We start from the raw sequence: 11262 nt of genomic DNA on the forward strand, positions 1-11262 counted from the left end.
AGTCCTAAATAACAATGGGAAGATACAAGTAAACAACACCAAGTGAATTTAAGCTTCACCCCATTGCACAAGCAGGTAGCTATCATGACTCAGTATCTAAGTGGATAACGCGATGGCGTTTGGAGAAAACGGTGCTGAGTTCGAGTCTAAGAGTGAACATTAACTCTGGGATGTAGGTACATCCAGCTGACGAGTCCCAAATAAGACGAAACGCGCGTCCTGGATTCCACTGCTAGCCACTTTCCGTCTTTGCTCATACTAAACAAAGTTCACAATAATTTAATACAAAGGATATTTATACTGAATAAGCATCATTTTGTAAATAATATCAACGTGACACTGAAAAAAAGTATATTATTCTGAACAGTTATGGAACCGGATAAAATACGGAAGTATTCTTGAACACGTATTGTATTGACTTAAAATAATCAGATAAATCCTTTCTTATTACGCCAGTGATATTGTGGTGAACGAGAACATAGAAGGGGACAACCAAATGTATTTGAACATAAAATTACAGAATCTCTCAGTAAAATCTGAGAACCATACAGTAAATACTTCATTTGGAAAATATCAGTCAATAGTCTCAGACTTTATTGTTGTATGATATGTACTACTGATAGTGATAGATATAAGTAGTATATATCATTAATCCAAAGTGATATATTTAATACGTTAAATAATAGAGTATATTGAAAATTTCCTGATTGTCTAATAGCTTTGCAATTATCTATACTTGAGCACTTCTACCTGAATGTTAGTGTTATTTTAAAAGGAAGCATAGTCTAGTAACTGATTTAGAAAAAAACAATTTAGGGTAATTTTCATAGTTGAAATCATGAGTCAATTGAAGCTAGACCACCATGGAAAACCTGGAAGCACTGGACAGCCGTTTCATTCTATTATGGGACTCCTGAGCAGAGTAAGATGAAATTAAATTTTATTGTATTCATTTTCTATTTTGTTCATGTTATATCCCGAAGAGATTTATGAATGGTAACTTTGAGAAATATTTATGGACAAATTTGATATGTATATTTCCTATTGTATAATTTTTAAGTAACTTAACTATTCATATTCATGATCCTTTTCTTATTAGCTTTATTTTGACCTATAGACTATTACTGTACGATTTACCATTCTTGAGTTATCCCCAGTCCATTAATTACTTTTCCCCCTATTCACAGCCATATTTGGCCAAATCTTGTACAAATGTTATTTTCTATTTTATTGGTACGATGTGGTCTGTTTGATTGGTATATAAACCCAGTATGTTTGTGAATAATGATTCATATTTCAGAGGCTGTTATTGGTGTTCTGGACTAAACTGGCTGGGCTGGGCTAAGCAGAGAGCAGGACTGATAAGTACTCAAGACTGCTCATACGGCTTTTTATGTATCGTTGGGCGATCAACAAATTAACTCCGCTCTGATTGACGGGATTCAGCACGTTCATATATATCAAACAGGGCACGCACCTATTCGATATGACAGCTCATAATTTTTAAAGAACTGATAAACTCAGAGTTTGTTTTCAAATAAGATTTTAAAAGGTAATAACAAGCTATCATATTAATATATACTCGTTTGATAGGTGTTGGCTATTACAGCTTGAATTTATACTGTTTAAAGATTAACAAGGATCAAAGAATCAGTAGTAACAAAGTCTGTTGTTAATGTGAACACTAAAAATTACTGAGTTGCTGGCAAATCGACCGATCACGCCTTATGAACGAACGTTTTAGTCTCTAAAACTGAATAGAACCAAATAAATCGCCTGATTCATTTATTTCTTGAGTTTATTAGTTTCCTTCAGATCGTGTTTACTAAAATAGAAGAATTAGATTGAAGGTCATAGAATTGTACATAAAAATTACTATTATCAACTCAAATCAGTCAGTCAGTCAGTTACAACGTAAAACCTGGTACGTATGTACATCAGTTCAAGTTGCCATACCCTATTAGCAAAAAGGGATGAAATTGTCAGACCAAATCCCAGTAAAAGTATCAGTAATCATTCGAAAGATTAGGCATCGAAAGTACAATTCCAAAATTAAATAGTAATTATTGAAATATAAACAAAAAACGTTAAGCGGAATTTAAAATTTTAGGATTCGGGGGAAGACTATAGCAACCATTCTACAATTAATTTCGATTATGGTTAATTTTGGTTAAACCTTTTAATTAATTTACTTAACAGACATCGTCATTTGGGTAATAACAATTTGCATATTTCTTTGTACTGTTATGACCACTAGAGCACATGACACTCTAACCAAAATAATGATTGCATAAGTATCATTCTATGACTCATAACTCCTCCCCATATATGTATGCACGCAAATCCTATTATCAGCTTCTGTTTTGTTTTGCTGTGCCCTTATTAAATTTGACTATAAATTGCCTATGTAATTGCGTGTTACTCACTAGCTTGCTCTCTCGCTCGCTGATATTCTCGCAGGTGCTGGTAGCTTTCTGGCCTGAGTTATTTGAACATAAACTATAGTGCTGCTTCTCTTTGCCTTTTGATTTTACGTACCGTTAAGATTGGAATTATAACGGTTATCGAGGTGAACGATTAACCAAGCACGGCACTACAAGTGCTAATTATTGAAATATAAACAAATTATGTTAAGCGGAACTCAAAATCTCTGGATTTGGGGGAAGACAAAGAATGGGTGCACATCTCCCATTGCAAACGATTCGATGAGTTCAAAGAAAAAAAAGAAAGAAAAGTGAGTATCGTAAAACATAGGATACCTGTATATTAGTTTTCTCATTCGGTTCTAATATTCCTCTATTTGTTATAATTTCAAAAATTCTCATTTGTTTCTCTTTTAATAAATTTTGACATGATTTATAATGTGTTCTAATTGGATAAATTGAATCAGTAGTATTTTTATTAGTTTGCAGTTCAGGCGCCAAACGATACCAATTTATTGAAACAGGAGATGGATTATGTAATTGTACTGTAATTATACGTGCTTCACCACGTTGAACTTCACCGAAATCAACTGTATTTATATGTGATGTTAAAGTTGGTTTTACAATATTCGCTTGAAGCAATATTGGTATTGAAGGACCATTGAGTATCTAAAATAATAAAAAATGTTAATATGTGAAAAATACACAAACTTTAGTCATACATTGTTGGCAGTGTCATAATAGTATAGATGTTTTCATTATGGATTGACAGCAGTTGAAATATCAGTGAAATCGATGATCTTTGAACAATTATTTGATGAGACCAGTAATGATGACCTTTACGGTGAGTTTTTAAAACTTTAGTAGAAATTCATGAATGTTAGAGATTATCCATACTGTGGACACACAAATCCCAGCTCAGAACTCTGGAATTCAATCAGTCTACCCAAAGTTCTTAGTTTCAATCATTTTCATTGTTGTGCCTTCAAACTACTGAAGATTTCAATAGTACAACTAAACACTTGTTTAATCTCTACCCCACTTGCTTTTAATTTATTTAATTATTCATTTATAACAATCTATCCAATGCTCAATTTATTCGAAATTATTAAGTCAAACCTTGGTAATGATACCTACGAACTTATTGAGTTAATTCAGTTCGGTTATTTATTCATTCTGAAGAAGCGGCTTAAACTAAGTCACGAAACATAAGAAGTTCAATCTTTCTACTCAATGGGATATAACAAAATAATATACATTTATTAATATCAATAGTTGAGATCGTGAATCAATTGAAGTTAGACCAACATGGAAAACCTGGAAGCACTGGACGTCCGTTTCATCCTATTGCAGGATACCTCAACAGTGCGCATCCACGATCCCGCCTCACGAGATTCGAACACAGGACCTAACGGTCTCGCGTGAATGCTTAACCTCTAGACCATTGAGCCGGCATCCAACTGTGTTAATGTCTAACTTCAACCGATCCACGAAATTGAGTGACACATCCACCATTGTCTTCAGTGAGTTGATATCTCACAACAGACCTGGTTGAACTCCACTAGTCATTGCTTCTCACTAGAACTCCAGGAAATACCTCTTGAAGCCAGTCAATAGTGAGCATATTCTTAAAGAAATATAATAAAAACCAGATTAAAACTGAAAACTTTACAACTCAAAAAAATCTAGAATAACTCACCTTAATCATTAATTCTGTTTGAATGAAATTTTCATTTACTAACTGACTAATTTGTTTTGTATCAAATGAAATCTCCACATCTAATTGTTCACAATCTGGATAACCAGGTAAATGATGAATTTTTGTTATATTTGTACTAAACCCAAATTGTTTAGCTTTTGATAAAGATGATGTATCAAAACGAAAACTAATCGGTTCATAACTTGTATTAATAATAGATATAGTTTGTTTCACAATTGAACCAATTATAACTATACCGAAATCAAGTAAATACGATGGCAGGTATAAACTGAACATGATAGAAAGGAGAAAAGAAAATAGACAAGTAATGAAATGATTATATTTCACCATATATATTACGACAGTATTATGTCAGTCAGTCAGTCACAACGTAGGACCAGGCATATATATATGCATCGGTCCAAGTTGACATACCTCGTTAGCACAAATAAATGGACACCGGATTCATAGAAGTAGTTAGTTCAATGGTGGTAATATATAAAAGATAGGTTGTATACAAGAGTATAGTATAGGAAGAAAGACAGATATGGAGAAATTTTAATCTCAAGGTTTAAGGGAAAATAAGGAGTGTATACACCTTCGCCATTGTGATCGATTCTGAGCCATGTCACACACAGTTTCCAGTCATTGCTTAAGATAGTTACGTGGACCCTAACCAAGTAGTCTGCATCCACCAACATGGCTCAGACTAAAAGTTAGTGACTTCAAGCTCTGATGCCACGTTTTGGTTTGGCCGCCCCTAACTCTCTTCCAACCATCCACAATACTAGTCAACAATGTGTGCAGTGGTAGTCGGTGGATGAGCATGCGTACTACTTAGCCCAACCATCTCAGTCGATGAAGATTCACAACCTTATCAACTGATTTACCATCATTCCCTAATACCCTGTGTCTAACCTTACTATCACTTACCCTGTGACCCAAGCAGATCCGAGCAATATTTCTAAGACATCTGTGGTCAAATACTAGTAACCTACGAGTATCTTCTACTCTTAATGGCCGTTCCACAACCGTAAAGTAGATTAGAACGAACTGCTACACAGTTTACTCGTCCCTTAATTGATAGACTGATATCTCGTCTTCGCCATAGGTGATGTAAGTTGGCAAAAGCCAAACGAGCTTTCTGAATCCGTGCTGAGATTTCGTCAAACACCAACCGATTAGGGCTGGTCAGACTTCCAAGATAAGTGAAGTTGTCGATGCGTTCGACTACTTCACTCCCTATTCTTACTTCAGGTGTTGACGCAGGCCAGTCCTGGAGTAACAGTTTACATTTAGATGGGAAAAAACGCATCCCAAACATTCTGGGATTATTACTCAGTGAGGACTTTCAGTAGAGGAACAGTGCTTTTGTTTTCGGAGTTAATATTTGATCGTCAATGTTTAGCAGACACACTAATGTAATGTAAACATTATTAAAGACGAAGATGAATAATCATAACATATAACTACTTCATAATCTAAGAGAGGAAGAAATGACTGAGCTTAAATCACTTAATTAAGAAAGTATGAAATGAACTGATTATGTAACCAGGTTCAAATATTATTACTGAAGCTGTAAAGAATATAGATTGTATAAAACACTTGACTGGATTCTCCTATTCAGTTACATAAAATGAAGTGACACATGAGTAAGTATTCTGACTTTGAAATAATCTTAGAAAATAATTAGATTAGAAATTGACATTTCAGTGAACTAGTCGACAAGTTAGAAACTCTAACAATTCGAATCTCGCGAGGCGGGATCGTGGATGTGCACTGCTGAGGAGTCCCACAATAAGACGAAACGGCCGTCCAGTGCTTTCAGGTTTTCCATGGTGTTCTAGCTTCGATTGACTCATGATTTCAACTATATATTAAAAAAATTCGTATTTTGTTTTATTCTATTACATAGTCTGATAAATCCCACTGAGTAATTTATTCCATCATTGAACCATTCAGAACAAATGATTCACTAGATTTTCCGTTATAATTTTAGGTTAGTTACAATGTTGTTGTTTTCTTGTTAACTTATAACTATTTATAGTCATTGGTTAAGTAATATTCCCTCTGTTAAGTGAGACATAGTGTACCGAACGGAAGCAATCCTTCGTTGTCAATACCAAATCCCTCCTGTTGTTCTATCATTCAAATTATTTAAATCTAGCCGAAATGCCCAGCACAATGAATAATTATTCCTGTGACAGAATGTTAGATTAAATCTATGAGAAGGGTTAAGACTGTGCATATGGTTCTTATTAGCATAAGTTTGATCAGAAATCTCTGGATGATATTATCATTGTTATCTTTAGTAAACGGAATTATTTAAACATCGGAAAATTGACCGGGACTCTGCATATAATGCTGAATTTCACGTCTTCCTCGATTTCATACTCTGTTTTTCTACCACCATTATTCACTGAAACATTCACATTTCAAGGATTCGGGTCATTACGACAACATTTGCAGTTCAAGTCGAAAATCTACAAACTCATGAATTTCGTTTGTATCATTCTTATAATCATTTCAAGTATGTCTTCATCTACACCTGCTTTAGAGAGTATCTTTAACTAAATGAACAATGAATTGTTTTAACATATCCCAGTCAACTAAGTATGGTGTGTATAGTTTACTGACTAACCACATTTACTTAAGATCTGGTTATGTAAACGTGACAACAATATTTAGAAACATATACATCAATAGATCTTAAATGTTGACTGTCTTCAACAACTAAATAGTAGCATTGGTAATAGTCTTATATTAAGTTAAATGTACAGTACAGTACAGTGACTGACTTACTGACTATTACTAATGTATTAACTGATTTTTAGGTTACTTTCAATTTGTGTCACTCAGAAACAAAGTGTTAAATGTATTTTTTTAAATCGTCTTTTGTAACATTCCACTGGGTATTCCTGCACTAACCAGTGATAAGCCGAAATTAAATTAAATTTTGTGCTTATTAAGGCTCTTTAGTAAATTTCACTGACATCCAATCTAATATCAATTCGTTTATGTAATTTTCTGGATTACGAAGATAATTTACAAAGTTTTATATAATATGAGAACTACGTATCGTGAAATCTGCCTCACTCAAGTGATCAGTCTGTGAAAATACATTTTGTTATAAACGGTAGGATACTTGTTATAACGCTAGGGTTTCTTGTTATAACAGTCCTTTCACTTTTTACACGTATGTGGGACGTTAATTAACCTTAGACGAATATCTACACTAGATTCCCACCCAGTGTCTATTCTACAAGACTTCAACACAACTCAGATCAAGAACACGAGATTAGCCTGAATATAACGTCAATATATTTCCGCACCAAAATCCGACAACAAGGAATAGTCAGTCAATAACTGTCAATACATAATAAGGATAGGGGAATATATAACACATATAACACCTGTCATCCTATCTAATGTCTGACTCAGCAAAACAACCTATCATTGTCATTTTCGCCCACACATCACATTTCAATTAGATGGCAACCTTACTTCACATTGACTAATCACTGTCTAATAATCAATATTGTGCTTTTATTGTCCTTAGTGATGATCTAATTTCAGTGATCAAGCTGTACTAAAGTACTTGACAGACAATACTGGTTACTATTGCACGACTAATCAATGTAAATACCTGAGTCGTATATGCGGTCATTTGCTATCTGGATAATTACGACATTCCGAAATTGGATGGTATGGCTTAGAATCCTATAGAAAGCACTGCCTATTTCAAGACTCATTGTAACATTGAAGACCAGTTTTAACTAACTCAAACTTTAGATCTAAAGCTTCTTGCCAATTTCTATAAACCATCTAACAAGAAACTTACTTTTTTACAAAACATGGTCTCTTTCGTTCTTCTGTTTCTGTAACATCATTTTCAAAATTCAAACCATTTCCTTCAATAGAATTTAATAGATTACATATATATTCACGTTCTGCATCCAATTGTAAATTTAAATCTGGTATAAGTTTTAATATTTGGGGGGGAAAATTATTCATTACCTCATAATGATTTGATAAAAATTGTTTTATTGCTTTCATTATAGGACAATTTATATCATGCATAAATATTCGATCCAAATTGGTACTTTTAACAGAAGCTAGAACTCTCTGTGATGGATCTGAAAAGATTGTATGACATAAACAAACAATTGGGATATTTTGTTGTTGTTGTTTTTCCCATAAATCAATTAAACCGATCACTTCATGATATAAATGATCCAATAATTTCGACATCGTGAACTGATAAACAGTAGGATCATTATAATGAGATATTGATAATTGATCATTATTGAACTGTTGATTGTTTAACTGAATCATACATACACGAGGTAAATTTAAATTTAAATGAGCATAATCAGTGATTCCATGTAATTTAATAAGCTTAGGTAAAAAATATGCTATTTGAACATTTAATTCTTGTTCAAAATAACCTGGTTTAAATGGTATAAAAGTAATTTGAATAGATTGTGATTGATAACCATTTATTTGTCCATAATAGGGTTTAATATCAAATTGACCATATTGAGTCAATTTTGATAGGGTTGTTTGTTGAATATGATCATTATTAGATGATAAATTTGAATGAAAATGAATGGTATACTCAAAATGTACTTTTCCTGTATTCAATATATTAAATTCATATATCATTGGTTTATCTAAACGATTATATCCTAAATCAATATCCGTTTGATCTAATTGAAAATTAATTTCTGATGCAGAACCTTTTATTTCAATTTTATATTCAGGACCACCATCAATTTCACATAAAGCTAATACAGATGCATCTATATTTGAATGTCCATAAAATGTACAACTTAAAGATATTGTTTCACCTGGATTAATTTCACCATAAAGTGGTACAATATCAAATAATTCTTCAATACCTAATGGTACAATATCTTCATCTTCTTCAATCAAATTATGTAATATACTGTTTTCAGGAGAAGATAAATTAGGATTTAGATTATCATCTGGTATATGTTCATCAGTTGGCTTATTTATCTCGAATATTGGTAGGGTTTGATTGAATTCATTGTGTTGTTCATTGGTGCTTATTTCATGTTCTGTTTCTTCAGTATATTTACAAATATCTTGTAAGTTATTTTCAGTGTTTTTACCATCAGTTATGTCAGCATGAGCTAATTTCTGAACGTTAATAGGAAGTTGACGTTCTGTTAATCGTGCTTGACGTTTAAATATAATATTTGGCCGATCACCAATAAGTAAACTCCAACGAAATTTCACCGGTAGAGGACTAATATTTTTCATACTCAAATGTTCTGTCATTTCTGTATGATTTAATATACAACCGAAGTCAATTATATTAGAACCAAATTGAAGATTTGGAAAATGTACTTCACCAATTAATCGTACGGCGTCCTATATTTTGTAGTAGAAAAACAAAAGTAAATATTATTTATCAGAAGGGGTTTTGTGGAGATTTCAGTATTTTCATAGTTGAAAGCGTGAGTCAATTGAAGCTAGAACACCATGGAAAACCTGGAAGCATTGGACGGCCTTTTCGTCCTATTTTGGGACTCCTCAGCAGTGCGCATCCACGATCCCGCACTCGCGAGATTCGAACCCAGGACTTACCAGTCTCGAGCCAGAACCCTCACGCTTTCAACTATGAAAAGTAAATATAGTCACAATTTTCTGTTGACTGTATCTAAATGGGTTAAAACTGTTGAACGCTTCATGAAAGGAAACTGAACAAAATATTATTGATTTCCACTAATCAGAACTCGAAAGTGATCATTAACAAATGATGAATAACCATATTAGATGTGTTTTTTCAATAATTAGGACAAGTAAAGAGCTTGAAAGTATATAAACAGTTTATTAAACAGGAATCAAAGGATGTAAACGCTTATAAATTACTATACATGGTAAGCACTATGTATTTTGAAAAATATTAACAACACCATGAGCTAGATGGTATCATGGTGACTATTCATGTACTACTTAATACTTGTGGTTTGTTAGAATACAGTAGTGTTACTCATAAAAAACATTTGTTTGAAGTTATACCCTCTGTGACATTGATTTAGTCCACCATTTTATTTGCTATAGTTTTTCTTCATAAATTACTCCGTTTGAATAAATGAACAAGAATTAACGTACAACAGCCGATTTATTTCAGAAGGCAGCTAATGGTCGTGTCAAACAAAACAACTGGCGAGTCCTGGAAACGAATCGAACACTATGTTTTTGGTCTAAGCAAATTTTAGAAAATAAAAAAACTTTGCATTGAAGAAGGTTACACGATGAAAAAATTTAAAAAATACTTAAAAACAGAGTATCAAACTACTCACTATGTGTGAGTAGTGTGGTATATTGCATAAAAAAGGCGTCGAGACAGATTTAAGACTTTTTACTCATACAGGTATGTTTTCATGGACACTAGAAAACTATCGAATTGGAGTCTAAACGTAACTGTGATCAAAATGAATTAAAATTTGGTTCTCAAAAAACAGTGGAGGCTTAACTTAGATCGGTTCATGATTTCAACGAAATTTAACAATTTCCGGGACCCTAATCTGAGAGTAATCCAATTACCATAAGAAGGTGAAATATTACCAAGCAGAAAAAAAAGAGTATAAGATACACACATACTAGGCAGTAATAGTAAATGAAAAGAGTAATGATGAAAACTCATCACACATATATGAAGATAATATTTTCAATGGTATCTAAATAAAATAGGTTGTATCACACCAGGATAAAAGTGAGACAGAATCAATTAGATCCAAACATTTACAAATAAATGATAAAATTCGTACCCATCGCACAAACTAGCGGCTGTCTGTTCTCAGTAGCTCAATGAATAACGCTTTCAATGCTTCAAGCAAAATGTACTGATTTCTCAATCTTAGCATCAACACTAGGTTGCAGGTAGATTCAATTGACGGGTCCTACCTCGAACGAAACGTCTATCCTTCACTCCACTGATCACCATTAACCATCATTTCTTAAATCATACGTCATTTTCGGTGAATAAAATAACTAATAACAGACTTAACAAATAATCATAGTTGAAATCATGAGTCCGTTGAATCTAGACCACCCATAGAAAAACTGGAAGCACTGGACAGCCGTTTTGTCCTATCATAGGACTCCTCA

At 33.2% G+C, this 11262-nt stretch overlaps 1 protein-coding gene across 1 annotated transcript in view; it reads right to left on the reverse strand.

Annotated features, from left to right (window-relative positions):
• Positions 1-11262, reverse strand: part of Smp_175450 (hypothetical protein) — a gene marked incomplete at both ends in the record, with an annotated part of 117819 nt that overhangs the window by 97875 nt on the left and 8682 nt on the right. Inside the window, 4 exons of the mRNA XM_018797248.1 lie at positions 2760-3092; positions 4123-4194; positions 7972-9494; positions 10615-10793. Of these exons, the coding sequence (XP_018652309.1) occupies positions 2760-3092; positions 4123-4194; positions 7972-9494; positions 10615-10793 (2107 nt within the window). The remainder of the gene's footprint in view (positions 1-2759; positions 3093-4122; positions 4195-7971; positions 9495-10614; positions 10794-11262) is intronic.

Source organism: Schistosoma mansoni, chromosome 4, assembly GCF_000237925.1.
Source record: "Schistosoma mansoni strain Puerto Rico chromosome 4, complete genome".
Taxonomy (NCBI): Eukaryota; Metazoa; Platyhelminthes; class Trematoda; order Strigeidida; family Schistosomatidae; genus Schistosoma; species Schistosoma mansoni.